At 41.2% G+C, this 18,824-nt stretch overlaps 1 protein-coding gene across 8 annotated transcripts in view; it reads left to right on the top strand.

The window, feature by feature from the left end:
* The window catches only part of ZFAND6 (zinc finger AN1-type containing 6), a 36,527-nt gene that overhangs the window by 6,197 nt on the left and 11,506 nt on the right, over window positions 1–18,824 (top strand). The window contains exon 1 of one of the 8 annotated variants that reach the window (XM_051628133.1): window positions 381–401. The exons of 4 other annotated variants lie outside the window; for them this stretch is intronic. Coding sequence is in view for 2 of the 4 variants with exons in the window: in XM_051628128.1 (XP_051484088.1) it covers window positions 1,116–1,117 (2 nt within the window). In the remaining 2 variants the exon portion in view is untranslated. Of the gene's footprint in view, window positions 1–380; window positions 402–972; window positions 1,118–18,824 lie in introns of those variants that run through there. 3 more of the 8 variants (XM_051628132.1, XM_051628128.1, XM_051628129.1) reach the window with 3 other exon arrangements.

Here is an 18,824-nt window from a genome sequence, read left to right as displayed (position 1 = left end):
CAAGGTTTGTCTCAAACGAGGTGTCATCGCTGCGCTTGTGAAATACTTATTAAGCCTTGTTTTGTTTTTACTCTCCTTCCACGTTCCGGGTTTGTCCCTTGATAGATGGGTAGGGAAACCGCATCAGTATTGACGCTGAGGAAAAAGAAACACTTTAAAAGGACAGGAGGTTGTGTCCAGGGTTGAGGGGGAGCTGCGCCGTGAGAAAGGCGATCGGTGGTCAGAACGTGAACCGGATCTTGCAGATGTGTGCAGTCAAGGGAAGCCTGAATAAGCACGAAAAGTTTCTGGCAGAAACCATGGTACCTTGTGAGATGGAGCCAGTCACTTCCTGCGGAGCTCCTCTTCTGCTGACTCACGCTTTGCACGGGGAGAGGACTCTCTGGCGCTGGCAACCCCAGGTATTTTTAGCCGGGGTTACTAACTTGTAGCGTGTGTCCGGCCTCCCAGGGCAACTCCAGGCACTCTTTAAGAGTGGAGGGGCTCCAAACCCACGCCTCGTTTTGTCCCATACGTAGAGCAAGCGGCAGTCGTGCCATCGCAGCGGGAGAAGCAGCGTTTCCAGCCCGCCCCGAGCTCTCCCCTCCCCTCCACCCTCAACCCACCCGGCCTGGGAGCGGCGTGCGGGGCAGGGGCGGCTGCCCCGCGGGGACCGGGGCTGGCGAGAGGCTCGGCGGGGCCTCCGAGGGGCCTGGCCGGCCGCAGCCGCTCGCAGGGGCACTCGCTGGAGCTGGCTCGGGGCCACGCGTCGCCGAAGGTGGTAGTTTGTCAGTGCCGGGAGCGGGGTCCTGTCCCTTTAAGAGCCAGCTCGCTCGGGGTGCTCTAACCCGCCCAGCCTAACCTGCTAGCAAGGAAAAGTTCTTTAAATAATGGATCCGCCGCTCAGCCAATCGGGGAGCGGAGCCTGGCTGGAGGGGCGGGGCTTCCTCGGCGCGACCAATAGGAGCGCAGGAGGCGGGGCTGCGCGTCCAGGCTGGGTTGCGCCGAAGTACAGCTCCAAGTGAAGTTAATCTGGGGTGAAGCAAACAGAAAATTGGGAAGATTCTGTTGGTAGGAATTTTCCGGTTCTAATCGCGTCGTGTGGCGTTATTTCGCCCTCCGGGGCAGTGAAGTTCATGTGCGTGGGGCTTTTTTTTTTTTTCCTTGTTTCGTTTTCTAATGATGGCAGGATATTAACATTTATGCAGGGAAGCAGAACAAAAGGGCTCTTTAGACAGGAAATAAGGTGTTGAGAGGCTCAAACTTGACCGAGTTTCTTTTGTCATCTGTTGGCTTGCACCGGGGTGGTTTTGCGTGGAAGGATTGAGTCGTTCCACCGTATCTTGCGGAGAAATGTTAATTCTAAAATAACGAGGATAATGCTGCTGCTGCTTTGGAGTTACACAATGTTACAGGAAGGGAGCTCGATTTTAACTCTTAACTTCTCTGATTCTGATGAGATTTGGGCTAACTAATTATGACAGCTGCTGTGGGATTATTCAGTGATAGCATTTGCTCGAAGTCATTTGTCTTAAATTGTCTTTTGTTGCATCACTGAAGACTGCTGTGCTGTTGTCTGTGTATTTGTTCTTGTTGAGATGAATGTCTCGCAAGTCTTTAGCCTGTGGAACAAAGATATGTAAAAAATTATGTAAAGCACTGCAATTTTTCTCTTTTTAAAAATCAGTATTGCAGAGTTATCTGGGTCTGTGAGAGCTCTGACTATAAACACAGGCAGGAAAATTAAGTGTTATTGCCCTGTGTTGCAGCTACTACCTTGGAACCAAAAGAAAAACCATAAATGGGGCCAGATTTCTGCCTTCAGAATTGGTCAGCAGCTCTTTTGAATCCTGTATTGCCTGAAGATAGCAGGTGTTTTCTCTGAGGGGGGATTATTTTCAGTTTCTGTACCAGATTTATCTTAAGTGGTATTTTTAGTGACACTTTCTGCATCTGAGAGGTCTTCAGGAACAGGAAAAGTACGATTTGCCGTGGGTGGCATGGGATAGGGTGAGAGGGAGGAGAGCAGGAAGTGGCGAGTCAGGAAGCGGGGTGGGGGGGGTTTCTAATGAGGATGGAGACTTTCTTTTAATTGTCATTCTTTGTGTCTTTGAGAAGTGTCTTAGTGAGGTCACATTCAGAATAATGCTTTCAGAATGGTGAATGTATTTTCTTCCCTGAATGCCTCCTGTTTTTTTAAAAAAATACTTGTCTGTGTACAGCTGCTGCTGGGAATTGGGAAGAAATACTCATGGTCTTAATACTTGTTGAGTCTAAGGAGTTTGGGGGTTGTATGATTAGTCAAGATGATAGAAGAATGGATGTGAAAACAGGAAAATTTTCAAAGTGCTAGTGGAAAGCAATTGTTTAGACCTTTACTGAATGTTAGCAAGTATGATGATTAAAGTATACCTCATTCTTTCAGTTTTCCATTGAGTTTTGTTTTCTCCCAAAATGCTGGGTATGGATTATTTTTATGTATGTCTGAGTGTCTTGACATGCTGGCATCTTGCCATGCTTCAGTGGCTTGTAGGTCTGAATTACTACTTCACCCTTGCTATCTGTTTTTTATCTTTTATAGCAATGTTTTTAACATTCTAGTTTGTATTTAAACCATGGAAATACTACTGTAGAATGAGCTGTGACTAAATATGGTTTCCTCACTGAGAGGTGGGCCAGATCTTGGGTATTGGAGGAGATATCCAAGACTGGGATATGTAAGTGTGTAAATGCCTGGATTTTAAGTTTCTTGATTTACAAGTGATGCTGGGCCTAGACTGAGTGGCTAGATCAGATGTCTGAGGTGAGAGCAAGAATAATAGTATAGTTTGCTATAATTTCTATAAAGTTGTATTATGAGTATGTGTATCAGACTTGCTTAAGTACAAGGTAGCAAACTAAAGTATTGTGTGGTGTTAAATACTATGTTTAGCCAAAAATTGGCTTTGCTTAGAATAGGAAAAAAGCTGAAAACATGAGGCAACTTGGTGCTTGATGTCTGAGTAGCTGTTCTTCTCAGGTCCCCTCTGGCCCCCAGCTTAGTTAGAAAAGAGTTAATTTTCTGGGACAAATTTCCTGATTTATCCTGCACAGAAGTGAGATGCTCAACTCTCTTGCCACATGTATGTATTCTAATGCAGGCTGTTTGCAGAAAGCAAATCTGCCCTTAAGGATAAACACACCACTTTGCTGGCACAGCTGTACAACTTCTGTATTCAGGCTACAGCAAATGTTTCTTGCCTGCATACAAAGCCGTCGCTGGCAGGACCCGTGTGGTCCCCACACAACCATTGGTTGTTCCAGCACTTCTTGTTCATAAAACCTTTTCCTGCACATGCTCCATCTGCAGACCTTAAACACTGTGAATGTGTTGTGTGTGTGCTGTGGGGTTTATGTGTCTTGCTTCTTGTGCCAGGATGGAATATATATCTCTGTGAATAAGAGACTCCTAAAGTGATTGTAAAATTGTGTACAAAATGCAGGACTGAATTTTATCTCCACTGTTTGAGGCAAAGGGGATCTGTGCTCTACAATTCACCAGCTACTGGTGGCACTTCCTAGTGTTGTGAAACGAGTGGCCCACCACGTGCTGGGATGCTAACCCTGTGCTCTGGTTGTGTTTAATACTATTTAGAGAAGGCTGCATCCTGGGATGGGATGATCTCTGTAAAACACGCTGGCTGCCCTGGGGAGGGCAGACGTCCATCCTGCAGTGACGTGAGCTCCAGATCCCTGCTTGTTGAGTGCCCTCTGCTAGACACAGCAGAGTGGGTGGTGTGAGCACTGAAGGCAAAGTCAACTAGGCAGCTTAAATTGTTTTAAATTAGTGGCTCGAGCCAACCCAACTGGCTCTTTCCCCTCCCCTGCCTTCCCCTATTTCCCAAGTGGTTTAGTGATAATTTCTGCTAATTGCTGTGTGCCCAAGGCAGAAGAGAATGAGGGGGAGGAACAGTGTCATCTTGGAGAGTTTCACCTATATCTAAGAAGGAACATCTGCCCATAGTTGTAGACCTGGGGTTAGGCCTGTTAACTAGTTTGCTTGCAGTTTCTAGGACAGATGTGGTGAAGGGGAATTCTGGAGCTGTTGATCATGGCTGTGGTTCTGGTGCAGGGAAGGTTGGTACTGGAGGGACAGCCCTCTGGTGCAGATACAAGGGCTCCTCCTGGAGATAGTTGGCCTCCTGTGGTGTGGAGCTCACTCTGGGTGGGGCAGATGATTTGGCCAGTGATGTTTACACTGTAATAAGGTTTTGTGAAAATAAGCAGTTAATTACACATGACCTACAAAGGAATAAAAATAGCTTGGATTTGTCCTTGCTTTAAAATCCATTTAACAGAGGCATGAAAAGTTTAAGAATTTTAAACCTGCCTTTTTTTTTTCTTCATCTTTAGAAAAATCAGGAACATTAAGTCCTTCTTCTCTGTTCTTGTTGGGTGTCTCAGATGTGTCATAAGCTTCTCAGCCCTTAATTGAAGGGGTGGGGTGATATATTTTTAACAGATCCCTTCTTCCAACTGTGTTTATAGGGCTTTTGAACTAAATAGAGATTAGCAAAAACAAAGCTTTGACAGTGCAAAAATAATTTCTCCTCAATGAAGTTGTTTTCTTGCTCTTTCTCCAGTTGTTGACAGAAACTGAGGATTTTTTCTTTTGAGAAGTAACTTTTTTGGCTATTATCCATTAAGAGAGAAACTGAGTTAAATCCTAACTTGATTCATCTTCTGCTCTGTTTAGAAGACAATCTTTTGAGTATTACTTAGACAGATGAACACTCATGTTGGAGTATTTCCTAAAAATAACTCCATCTTAAGCAGCAGTTTTACTAAATGCACAGCTTTTCCTTTCACATAATGGTTCAGTAATCTTGCAGAAGCTGAAACTGTCTCCACACTGAAGACCACCCCTGCTCAGCCATTCTGTCCTGTTAGGATGTATTTGTATCACAGGACTCTAACCTTCAGGATATGGTATTTGTCAGTCTGAAGTGCAGAATCCTGTATCTGGAGAACTAAACTATAAACAGTGTGGCTGCCTTGGCAGGCCCTGGCAACCACCTGAACAGTTTAACGAGTCCAGGGTTGAAGACAACACCACACTGGTGTGGCATGTGATTTTTGATGCTAATGTATTTTTATTTTTGTGAAAGGACTAGGGAAACGTACAAATTTAATCAAATTAGAGGGGGAGCTTAATAGCAGTAGTTTTGAGAACAAGTGAGGTGCTTTTGGCTTGCTTAAACGTTTTCCATTAGATATGTTTTTTTGAAACACAGACTGAAGTTTTCACCCTTAGCTTGAACAAGGCAGGAGGCTAGACAGTTCTTGTGTGTGTGCCATTGAATGTAATTGGGCTGATGAAAGCAGAATATTGCATGGGGAAGGCAGATATTTTCCACTTAAGGTTTTAAATTACACTTGGAGGTGAGAACCGAGAGAGAACCACTGATTCTGCAGGCAAAACATACAATTTCTGTACCTAAGTTAGACATACTAATGCCTTTTCACACAAGAGGCCATGTTTGAGTTAGATTGTCAGAAGGAAACACTTAACAAGTTGTTGATCATGCTATTTTTGAAGATGGGGTGGCAGGGGACATAAGAGACTACAGAGAAGGATGTGATTATCTACAAAGAATTTCAGATACTTTTCTAAAATCATATATCAAATTGAGGCCTTAATGCAATAGAGCGTTACCAGCTGGCAGAATGTTTTCTGTGTGACAGAAGCACCTTGCCTTGGAATCTGCACCATTGTCAAGGTAGGGGCAAAAGAAGTGGTGCTCTTTTGAGTGATAAATTTAAACATTTGGAGATTGTTCTTCCTCCTAGCCCTTCAGAATCAGGTAAGAAGCTTACAAGGTAGCTTTTGTTGCAAATACAGGAGAGTTTTCTAAGTGAACGTCACCAGACTTCTTATGATCTTAGGATTATGTTATCCAGATATCATGCTAGTATGACATGCTGTTGGGTATTGGTGTTAAGTCCAAGAGTAAAGCGATTTTGTAGGTATTAATTAGAATTAGTTATCAAACACATGTTCTTGTCCAAGTGAACAGTAACTAGAAAAGTAAATATTTTAGGTTTTTATTGTATCAAAAACATTTGATTACCACTTTTTTTTTTTGCAAGTTAGTAATCTGGAAGGACTTGGCTGGAATGCTTTGTAGGGAAGAGACTTCAGAATTGCTCAATAGGATTGTTTTGAATATCAGTGTATTTTCATGGGGTTTGTTTAAAGTATCCTGGGAGAGGAGGAAGGTGGCATTAGTAACAATAGGTCAAGGTAAGTGTATTATTAGTTGCATAACAAACAAATTGTCAGCTGAGTGTGACAAACTGTGCAGGGGCTGAGGCTGAGATCAAGGAGTATTTGATTTGTTGTGCATGGGCCTGGCAGTCGTACAAGGGGGTTTTTTGCCTTCCTCATAAGTCTAGTCAAACTTGACTTAGCACTTTGATTGTGATTTAAAAGTCTGTGTGTAGCAGTGGAGTAATAGACTGGCTGTAAACATTTTTTTTGTAAACAACAACGAAGTAATTTCACACTTTAGTCACTTAGTTGATTGTGTCACCTTCTTGCATTTGCTTCTAACTAACTTGGTATCTTTGAAACTTCTGATTGCTACCTGGGGTCTTTCTTATGGCAGGATTTAGCCTATTATTCTGCAAAGTCATAATGTTACTGACCCATGGTCTTAAGTTTATACCTAGTCATTCTGCATTTAAATAAATCCCTGATTAGTTGCTGCCTACTTAGCTTCCTATCTTCTACCTCAGATTGCCCACTGCACAATCAGAATCCTTGAAATATCAGTCTGCCCTGTTGAGGAATACCTCTGTCCTTGCTGCAGCTCTGACGCTTTAATTTCTCAGACTGTCAAGGCCTGAGATGAACCATTTATTGAAACTTCTTTGTGTGGCCTGATAGCTCTATCTGGGAAACTTACACAAGGTGGCACATGAAGTGTAAAATGCTCGTTGCAATGTTGCTGGGTTTACTTAAGCAGTGTCAAGTTACTTTTTAAAATGGGAATGTCTTCTCTTGAAACTCAGGGTTATGGGTTAAAATTAGAGATGCAGATATTCTTCAACAGTACTCTGGAATTTTTTTTTTGTCTTCAGGAAAGAAGTGTAGGACAGAAGAGTTTTTTCTGGGAGACAGTGTTAGGGCATGGGGATTTTGTTTTTTTCAAGCCAAAGCAAGACCATGGTACTTGTGAAATTAGGCCAGTTAGCTGAAGTTGCTGTGCCTATGAATGCATCTTGAGGCCAAGCTGAAGGACACTGGTCTTGCTGATTGCCCTCTTGTTTCTGACCTTATTTCATAACAAAAGGGAATATATTGTGCCCTTTTTCCATTGTTTACTGATAGAAGCTCCATTGGCAGGTGTTTGTGTATGGAAGGGAATAAACATCATGATAGAAAACCACACCTTGCTGGCAGCTGAGGTTCCACTATCTTGTGAGCAGATTTTGTTCCCTCTTCATCCATGCTAAAGTGTGATACAGGCTCTAGTATGCCAAGGAAAATGATTGAAGAGAGAGATCTGGCTTGTGTTTTCAATGTTTGCCTACTTCTTCATGTCGTGAATTTTTCTTTCTCTAGAAAGTGCTGTTGTTGCTCTGTCACGTGTTGATCTGTTCTCTGGCAGAATACAATCACTATTGCAAGAGGGTAAAAAGATAAGTCAGTTATGGTTCAAAATGTTTCTAAAAATGTAAATTTCATTTTGTGGCTTGAGGAAAAGGAGGGAATCCCATGGCACTACTTAACAACTTTGCCCTTTTGGATCCAAGTTCCTCCCTTAAAGCCATTTTTGGCTTTATTTTTCTATGTAGAATTGTAGAAAGAACTCTGTACAAAGGTACCATCGTAATAAATGAGGAGACAGTGGCATCCAGCCATGCTATTTTTAGGCTATTGTGCTCTTAACTTGCTGATCTAAGTGTTCTGGACAGTAAGTGGGGGAGACATTGTACTAGAAGTGCATGCTCACATAGCTGCTTCTTGTCTGAAAACAGAATGAATATCAAACTTGATCATCAGAAAGGCAGTTTAGAGGTTTATACCTGGTGTATTAGTAGGCATCTTTGATTGCACATTGAAGCACAATGTTTGCAATGCAGGCTTCTACTCGAAAGCTGTCAGCTCTGCTTTCTTGTCAGTTGAGAAAAAATGAAATACATGCAGTCTGTTCTCTATGAGCTTAGGAGAGAAGTATAAAAAAACAACCCTATTTTATGTGCCGTGATGGCAGCGGGAAAAATGCCAGTTGTCCTCGATCAAGTTTCTTCCAATCATTTTTAGGCTTTTCCTAAACAGTGTAATGACCTCTCCATCTGAGCATGTGGTGTAGTTTTGGAAACCTTCAGAAAAGAGAGTGTCTCACATGGCAAATTCCTGATCATTCCTTAGCCCCTTTCCTGTGAATCTGACACTATCTTGGATTGTTAAAGCTGACACAAGACAACTCTTACTTGATTTTAACTCTGACCTCCTGGTGATCCGTGTATTTTTTCCTTGGCTTATACTGTGAGTGTGGCTTTAGAATTGAGTTCTGATACTAGCTAGCTAGTTTCACCTGCTTGCAGCACACTGACCTTGACTCTTCTGGCACAAAGCTGTGGAGCTGTGCCATAGATGAGGAACCAACCCCAATTTTTGAAGAATGAAGTCTTAAAGGTAAATCAATTTCTGGCCCAGCAACACTTGCAGAAGTACCTAAAGCTTGAAGTTACCTGTGTCATGAAACAACTGCGCTGGTTGCATGAAAATGTGTATCGGTTGCACTTGGATGTGTACATGTTGTGGCGTTTCAGGCAGTATAAGGTGACAGCTGAGAGGAGACTAAGGAAAGATACAAAACATATTGAGACCAGTTGCTATATTTGTATCTTCAGTGAAACTTGACAATTTATTAAAGTGATGGATAAATATCAGTTACCCAGCATGGTGGCTGCTGATCAGCTGTGTATTTTCCTATGCTTTGTGCAGGGTGATAGCTTTTAGTATTATGACATGCAGTAACTTGTTTGGGATCATGTAGCTTCCCCAGTGATTGAAATAATAATTAAGGAGCAAAAAAACCCAACAACCAAAATCCCTAGAATAGCATTAGGGTTAAAACAAAGTAGCACCTTTGAGTCCCTTGGCTAAATTTAAGTACACTGCAAAAGATGAGGAATGTAGCTTTGCCACAGGGAACATCATACCTCTTCTGCTGAGAACTTGTCCTTAAATACCCTTGTTTGGTCAGGCTTTAGCTTTAGGTTGAGTTCCCCATCAAACCACAGTAAGGGTATTGTATAATTTTGAACACTTAAATTAGACATAGTGCATAATTTTAAATAGAGCAACACATCATGTATGATAATCACAGTGTTCTTGGAAGTTAAGTTGAATTCAAGATGCCCTACCAGAAATGATGATGATGATGGTTTTATTTATTAACAGCTAGGAACCCTGATATTAGAGCAGCACCTCCCTTAACATTAGACCCGTGTAGAACTGTAGCATTATAAGCTAATTAAAATTCTACATAGTGCTGTTTACAAAAACAAATTATAATGTGTTTTGTGCTTACTGTCAGTTCTCAGCAACAGGTGTTTTGTTAACAAGAAGCTGTCTATTTTGGGAACTCGTGTTAGAGCGGCTTTTATCTCTTCTGGGTTTGATATGCTTAAAATAAGTGAAACTTAGGCTGTATTGAGAGAAGATTATTCACTGAAGCTGAAAAGAAGTGATTACTGAATCTGTATCTGTTCTTTCAGTAATTATGTGGGTAATCTTTTAAGTGTTTGAATCCTTCTTACATATTATTTTTCATCAGTTTGTAAAGCCAAACCTGTTTTTAAATTACAGCATCAAATATGGTTTATCTTTCGCCCTCTTGCGTCCCTTGAACTTTGGTCTGGTATCTTAAAGGAATGTAGAGAACTTTAGAATCTCCTGATTCTAGTTTTACAAAACCTTTGATTTCTGAGATGGTCAGCTTCAGTACATGATGCCAAAGAAAGCAGAATCTTGTTCTATCTGTTTCAGAGTAGCTTTCTTCTCTTCTATAGAGCATTTTAAAATAAGGCATTTTTGTAATTTGACAGATTTCAAGTAAACTCTACATTTGTAGGGCTTTGTAGAAATAGGGAGAGCAGCTTGAGGATTCCTGCAGTCTTTGGTTTAGGCACCTTAATGACAAAATACGGCTATGAGAGAGAACAAATTCTAGGGGAAAGAAAAGGACTCCTCTCACAGTGTCCGCAACTAGTGCAGCCTGACACCGGTTCACCCACACTTGATGAAAACTGTGGTTTGTGAGAGCTGACACAGCAGACTGCTGGCTGACAAGAGATTACTGAGATGGTTTGATTTTTTTCTAATGGGTGTAGCTCCTGAATTCCTACTCCTCTAGAGCAGAGATGCCAGAGCAAACCCTACCTAAAAGCATGCTCAGTTATTTGTGATGGAACCTACAACTCCTAATGTAACTTTATGTAAGGTTTGTCTGACGTTCTTGTCATGGAGACAGCCATCTTCCAAAAATGGACCTGCTTAGCCTGTCTGTCTCTAGCCTTAAATCTTGGGTGATCTGAGTAGCCTAACAAGAGTAAGTACAGCCTTACATTTTGGGAGAAAAATGCTTTGGTCTCCCCTGTGGCTTGTGTATGGACATGCAATGCTTTGGGTAGGACAGCATGGACAGTGGAGTGGCTGGCCACTGTCTTCTCTGCATTCCTCAGGTATGCTTCTTGGACTTCTCTCACAATGATTCTCCCAGAGATACCAGTACAAAAACAGCTTCCCAAAACATGTGGTATGCTGTTTTCTCATGCTCACTTTTGTTGGTCTGTAATTCTCTCAGAAATTGTCTCTACTTTGTACAGAACAGCTATAGTTACTGTGTTGCTCTCAGTGCTTTCAGTGTTTATTGAAGGTCCCTGTTTTGTCTTGCTGTAAACAAGCATATCCAGCTCCAGTGGTTATTTGCTGGTTCTCCTTTTGAACAGGAGAAGTGACTTCTGTGGTGTGTTTGGGTTTTGGTTTGGTGGGGTTTTTTTCAGTTGCATTCAGGTTGACCTCTCCAAAAAGGAGGCTTTGTCAGCTTAGATTTTCTGATAGTCATCACTGAAGAGACAGAAGCTAATGGTGCTATTTCTGGAAGGTATCTCCACACTTCTCTGGACTGGAGTTTCCAGGATTAACTGGGGTTGCTCACAAGTGTATTGCCCTATTGGGGAATAAGAAGTAAATAAGAGGCTGTTAAGTTTTCTAAGAGGAAAAATGGTGTTTCTTTGAATTTCACAAAGTTTGGATGCTGTCATATGCAAGGCCCTAATTCTAGTGGTGTTGCAGTGTTAGTCTTGAACAACTAAGGGTCCCAAATATACATGCTTCAATGTACCAACAGTGATAATCCTTGATATCTTGAGTTGTGGTTTGCTACTTTTTTAGGCTCAAATTGAAATACATGATAAATAGGAGGAAAATTCTTCAAGGCTTTATGAAGAGTGCTGCACTAAGTATCTTGGATCCCACAGCAGTTACTAGATGCTTCAGCATAAAATAGTGGTCATTCCCCCAAAAGCCCCACCATCAGATAGTGAAAGCTGGTAGCTCTGTGTGGCAGCTTTCTGGAATTCCAACACTTTCATGAAACTCTTTTTGTCTGTACTTTGCCTCTTTGAAATCCCATGTAAACAAAAAGTGATTACTCCTGCTAGTGAACTTCATGGAATTAACCCTTTATTTGGTATGGTCACTGTACTAGAATGTCTGGAAATTAAATAAGTTGCTTATACTTCTTGATTTTGTTTGTAGACTTGAAGTGGTCACTGCAAGTACTTTGATGCATTTACATGAGTTAATGAGAGTTTCTAAGATAGTCTGTTTTACAGCAGTTAATCTTTGGTTCTAGTCATTCGTGCTTTGCAAAGGTTGAGCATGGCCACAAATAGTAATTATGCTTTCAAAGTGACATCTATTAATAGTGTATGCAGACAAGCATAGAAAGCTGAATCCTTATTATTAGTGATCTTCTTGATACCAGCATACAATCTGTGTGTCTTTGTTCTTGCCTAGTAAGAGTGAAGAGGTTATAGTGAAATGTTCTCTTGTTCCCTTCTAACCTTGAGTACAAGAGCAGACAGCTGTAGTTTGCAATATACACTGGAGGCTTTGTCTATACCAAGTGTTCCTGGCTTGTATAATGATGTAACATTGGTAGTATGATATTCTGGCTCAGATTAATTATGAAAGTTGCTGATGTTCCTTCTTCCTAAGACCTGAACATTCTCTTTTCTGAACTTTCTCTCATATTTGTGGCTCTTTTTTCCCCTCAACATGACTCTCCACAGTCTGTCTTCTATCTCAAATCTGGGATTTATGCTGTACAGGGAATGTAGCTTTCTTGAGGGTCCAGATTTTTCTTATATATGAAGTCTTGTACTGAAGGATTTGAACTTGCTGACTAGAAGTGAAGAAAAAGACTTCAGTAACTCTTTCCATGTTTTTGTAAAGTTTCTGCTGAGAGTGTCTAATAAAAGTGCTTGATTTTAGCCTAAAATAAGCCTATGCATGAAACAAAAATAAAAAGCTGTTCCAACAGGAATAAACTGGAACACAATTAGATATTGGTAACTTGTCAAGTGAGTTGAGAGAACATATTTAAGTCTCTGGTCGCTAGTTCAAACACTTTGGTTTTGATATTAAGTAATTTTGTAAGTTCTGCTTCAGTAGTTCAAATTGCAACTTAAAACTGTTCAGTTGTGAGCAGGAAGAAAACTGGAGGCCTACTGGAATGAATTGAAAGCTTTAAAATGCATGGATTCTCTTGGTGCTGAGGAAGTTGGATAACTCCTGTGTTTTGAAAAATGCAGCAGCTGTGTGTTCTGCTGCTACAAGAACAAAGAGGTCACTGCCCTTACAGATCTGCTTGCATAGTTGTCCTTAACCATATTCACTTTTTTTAACTCAAAGCATTCTGATGAAACTGGGTCAGAGTGTAACTACACATGTAGCTATGCTGGCAAATCTGAACCAGCTGTAGTGTTTTAGCCAGGGTGAGCTGTGGATGAAATGACATGTCTGACTGCAACCAGCAAACTGGGCTGAACTGTAATGACTGAGGCCCCTATTCAAATCTGCCAGTTCTTTTTGGCTCCATAGCAAGTTGCTGGGACATGGTAATGCCTTAAAGCAGCTACAAATGACTGCTCAGTGAATGTAAATTGGGGCCTTTTGGGAGAGAACAACAGAGTAAAAAGAAAACAAGACTGTTCTGTAAGTTGCTATTAATTTGTGAATCTAGTGCTTTATACCCCTAGTAGTGTCCTGCTTCACCTGAGCAGCTGTGTCTCTGCAAATTGTGCTTTGGTAAGGTCTACAGCAAGATTTAACAGAGCTCTGCTCTTAGGCCTTTATTTGCCATTTGCTTTCATAAGCCTGTAGAGGAATTAATTTCCTATTTGTTGTTTTTTTGTACCAACATGCCTTTTCAAATGGTGATAGAGGTGGTATCACATCTATACCACTACGTGCTCTAAAATGGAATGCATTTTTGTCTGCACAACTTCATACCTGGCTTTTATTTGTGCCTGGGATGAAGTTTTTTATGTTTAAGCAGCAGAAATCATTATTTTTGCAGTTTCTTCCTTGCTTAATTAGCACAAAGGGAAAATGGCCATTAGTACTGGTGCTACTTTAGTCAGTGCTGAACTACTTCCTTGTAAAGGTGATTATGATAAAAGAGGGGAGTTTTTTAATCACTTGTTAAAAATGGGATTTATCCTTCGAGGTGATTGTCAGCTGAAATCTCTCAATGCATTCATCTTTGACAGTGAAGAGAGTAGCTTACACTAAGTGTTCTGCTTTGTTTTTTGAGAAGCATTTTCGAGGTATGGTTCAGACTGGTTTGGTATTGCAGCTGAAGCAGAATGCTGTTTGGGTGGTCTCTTCTGCTTCAGCGTTAGCATTTGGGAGGGATCCTTCCCATAGCAGTCAGGATTTTTAGGCGTGTTTGCCAAACATGAGACTGTACTTGAGCTGGAGTAGCAAATGTGAAGATCTGCTCACTTTTCCTGTCACAGCTTCAAGTAGGGGACAACTAGAATTCAAGAGACCATTTTCTTTGGGGAAGACAGATGAAGGGAAGGCTGTCCTCTGTGTGGAATTTTTTTTTTGTCTTGTTGAGAGGGGGAGGGGGAAAAGAGATTATTTCTAAACCTTGTGTGTTTAATCCTGCTAAATGCTGCTCTCTCTGATCTTACTGATTAACATTTGAAGCCTATAAAGCTAGGGTATCAGTTTTTTGGAACTAGTAGCCTGTAAACATTTTAATTAAAAGGAAAAAAAAGTAGGAAGAAAGACCAGTATCATAGTGCCTCTGTGGGGAAGTGTGCAACATACACAAGTATTTTGTTACTTGATTTGTGGAGTATTGAAAGAGGCAGCTCTTTTCCCAGAGAACCTGGTATCCCAAAGACTTACCCTACTTTAGTGTTTCTGCAGCTTCAGTTCTATACATTTTATAATCAGGAATGTCCTTAATATGATTTATTGTGGTTTTTGCTTGGTACAGAGAATGGTGTACTCTGAGGACGTGCACTAATGAGGGGTGAATGAATGGTAGGACCTGTAGCAGCAGCAGCAGTTGGCACATCTTATGGATGCATGAATTTGTGTATGGCAGGAGTAACAGGGAAGGGGTAGAAAAGGACTTAGCCTGCAAAGCTGTGTGCTCTGATGTTTCTTGTGGCAGTAAATATTTTTGAGAAGAAAAATTATCAGAGGTAATTTTATCTTAAGCTTAGCAATTTTTAGCTAATACAAAAAGAGGCCATTTATTCCTTAATCTTCAACACAGTGGGTGTTCTGGGGCTGCGCTGAGGGGTTGTATAAGGCTCTTGCCCTTCCCTCTAGTGCACTTCCTTCTCATTAGTGCTCGTGCAACTGGTTATACAACTCAACTGTAAAGCAAAGCAGGGAACATGCTTAAAATATTGTAAAGAGTTTGGTTGTTTGTCTTTTAAAATGGACCAATTCTGTATTCAGAGTAACAGGATGACCCTATGAATGTGCAAGCACAGCTCGGGGGAACAGGCAGAGCCCAGAGGTATTTCCAGCAGCTTTACAAGCTTCACGTTTGTTTTTTGACACCTTAAACTGAGCAGGACATACATGTATCCATATTGATCCCAAGACCTTGTTGACACTTCAGCTATGAAGTTTCAGGTTTTGTATTGGAGCAAAGCTGGGAGACCGGTTTTGAAATTATGGATAGAGGCACTGAGGATGTATTTTACAGTAGGCTTGGTGCTCATCAAGGGCTAGCTGCCCCTGAAGAGGGTGATCCTATTTTTAGCTTTGTCACTTCCTTTGCACTGTATGTCAGCTCTCTAGGGCTGATCTTCTGTCAGATCAGCAAGCTCTCCAATCCAATATTCTTGTTTTTTCCATCAGATGGATGAGCTGATCTGACTTGGAGGGCTGGGGCTGCTCAGCAGGGTTGGGGTACAGGAGCAGCTCACCCCTCTTGCAGCATTTCCAAGGGTGCAGTTCCAGGGACAGCCCTCCTTTACTGACTTATGTGGTGGTCAGGCTCAGCAATACTATGGGTCTTCCTACACAAGGAACTATGCACAGTTTTGAAACAAAATCTGAAGCTGAGCCAAGAACTAGGGTGAGGGGAGGTCTTCCTTCCCCTTAAAACATCTGTTCAGTAATCTCTTGCTGTTCATGCTTGCTGAGATGGGGACAGTCAGGCTGCTCTGCTTGTGGATGTTTGATTCCTACCATGCAGTGGTGAGGAAGAAAAATCCCTGAGGCACAGTGCTGTGTCATCTTGGCCTTTGTCCTCCTGCACTGGTAGATGTGTACAGGAGAGGCATGTCTGAAGTGCAGTGGCAGGAACCATCATACTTGGATCTCTGCTCTCTTACATTTTCAATGCCTGTTTTTGGCTAACAGTTCTCCTATTGCCTTATGCTTGCTGTGCTCCTGAAACAAGTGGTTCCACACATGTCTTCAGCACGACCCTCTCTCATGCCCAAACAGCACACGTGGCAAACACAGTCTTGGAAACCAATCTGTGCTAAAACTAGTTGGCAAAAGAATAAGCAGTTGGTTTTCCAGGTTTGATCTCTTCCTTGATTGATTTCTGTGCACATAAGCACTGAGAGGGAGGGAAGAGCATGGGGAGGAGTGAGAAGCTGGGGAGTGGAAGCTGATTATACTGGTTTTACATTCTCTGGCTTCAGGGTTCAGATAGATCAGTTCAGCCATCTCATCTGGGAGCTTACAGGCTGCTGAAAGAGGTGGTCCTATGTGTGTTGTCCCTCCTGGTCACATGTCATCCCTCGCAGCAGTTCCAGAGTTTTTCCTCTCTGTGTGGTGCATTTTTCTTTCTTCCCCCCCCACCCGTGTGACCTGATTGAGCTCACTGAACTGTCAAAAAACTTTCTATGGTGGTGATGGCCCTTTTTTTTCCTGGTGGGTTTCTTTTTGGTGGCTTAGGACACTAATTGGGGGGTAGTGTATGCAATTGCCCCTTCTGATTGCAGCAAGCTCTTTAATTGGTTCAACTTCTTTCTCATTTTACTTCATAACATTGCATCAGTTTGATCCTATCTCTTCTCCATTTTGTTCCCTGAATATTAGCAACCAATGAGGGATCTTCCACTTCCTGTGGCTTTTAATAAAACTCTTCAGAAGAATCCCTGGCACTTCCCCTTGGAGATTTGAGTGTTCTGGAACCTCATGCCAGTGGCTTGTGCTTTGGCTGGTGGCAGGATCCACTGGTTAATGAGCTCTGAAACTGGCTTAGCTGGAACTCAGTCCAGCTTTTCTTGTTTATCTTCTGGGCATCTTTGTGCACCTTTCACAACTTGTTTATTGAATTGAAGCATACTTTTTTTTTTTACATCTATGTTAGAAATTGTTATGCTGTGATTGCATTAGCACCTGGTTGTATTGGGGATTAAGAAAATTAGCAGTAACTGGTGCTACTGCTGAGTTCCTGTGTGCTGCTTGAAGCCAACTATTGAACAGGAGGGTAATCACAGCAAACTTTGAAAGTTAATGTGGTAGAGTTTTTTTAATGTCCTGTTGTCTAAAATCAAAAAGATTAGTATTTGTTTTGTGAAATTGAATCTCTTAGCCCTTGAAATACTATGTCTGGAGTGGTTTTTTAATTAGTGTTTCAATTGTAAACATTCTGTGCCAAGAGTGACTTGCGTAACATTTCATCTTTAAATTGGTCTGAGTTACCAAAGCACAAAACTTGTGCTCATTTGCACTCCCCTGGAATGGCTTCACTGAAAGTTGGGCCCAGCCTAAGAACTGAATTCCCACACGCCCTGCTTGCAGCTCCATTCTAAAGGGCTGTCTGGAGAAAGGCAGGGATGAAAGTGCTCTTTCAGCTACAAGTACAGTACTTCAGCAAAATCAAATTTAGCTGTCGTCTGAGGTCAATGGGGGCTTTGTATGTAGAAAGCAAATGCTTCTGTATTGGGGTGGGGGAGTACAGTCAAACAGCTGAAATAAGCTTAGTTGCAGGTTGAAGCTGAGTAAGATGCTAACAGAGATAATGATTTCATCTTCCTGTGTGTCTTCCTTGTCTTGTATCTTGAACACTTTCTCATCCTTGGAGTAGGGTAGCTTATTCCTGTGAACAGAAGACTTGACAGTTGTTTGGTAGCTGTTAGCTTTGCAACTAAAAGTTTCACTTTTGAGGTATCAATTTTGTATGCTTTGGGGAAATAAAAACAAAATGCAGTGGGTGTGGGTGTAAGAGGCAATGAACATATTTGTCAAAAACAAAATAATAAGAAATTTGTTTGTATTGGGTTCAAATGCATTTTACATAAAAGGAAATTTTTGTACCCTGGTGCACTTCTTACTGTGGTTTAATCTAGTTTTATGACTTGGCAGCTGGTGAAGTATTCAAATATCTTGCAACTCCTTCCCCTCTAGATTTTATTTTATCTGCTTTTGAAATAGATGTTGATATTATGTGAAAGATTGATTTTATTTTTTTTCAGTAATATTGTTTATCTTTGATTTGACTTGCAACAGTTAAAACTAGCCTAATTTTTAATCTAAAATCAAATAATTGGTACCTTAATATACTTAATTTCTTAATGAGAAACTTTTTTCTTTCTTTCAAACAAACTGACACAAAAAAGCCAAAAAAGTATTTATGGAGGATGGCAAAAAATGAAAAATTAATTTTCTTGGTAACAGTAACTGATTTACAAGTGACCATTTGAGAATTATTGAGAGACTCAGAACATCATTGAAAATGGTCATTGGCTGTAATTTTCTTGTTTTAAGATGATTTGTAAATCTTGGCAAGCCAGGGACAGAAACACAAATGGTACAGCGCTTATGAAAACTGAATCTAAGGATGTTACATGAGTTGCCTGGATATTGATCTTCTTATTTCTCACTTTTAGTATATTTTCCCACAACTGGTATATTGGAGGTAGTCCTTTTAACTGAGAGGGCAATTTTCTTTTTGCCGTGTGAAAAATCATAATACAGGTTTTGTGGTAAGTAGTTGTGTTGTCTTTCACTAATAACCCGCTGGTCAGTAGTAACTTGCAAATTTGGGTGACTGTTGTTAGTTATGATGCAGTAAGTAGACATGTTACCATGCTTGCCTTTTACAGTTCTCATTCACAGCAGCAGGTGTTCAAATTTCAAGAGCAGTTAAGTGTAGGTGTCCCCCTCTCCTGCCTCCCCTTAACTTACAGCTAGAAGCAGTAATACTTCCAGTATTTCCTAAAACTACTCTTCTCTGTTAGTGACCATAAAATGGCTCTGTATGTGTGGGTCACACGAAGCATACGTG

Source organism: Apus apus, chromosome 10, assembly GCF_020740795.1.
Source record: "Apus apus isolate bApuApu2 chromosome 10, bApuApu2.pri.cur, whole genome shotgun sequence".
Lineage (NCBI taxonomy): Eukaryota > Metazoa > Chordata > Aves > Apodiformes > Apodidae > Apus > Apus apus.
The sequence above is the reverse complement of the archived record's forward strand: the minus strand, read 5'-3'. Positions and strand labels throughout refer to the sequence as shown.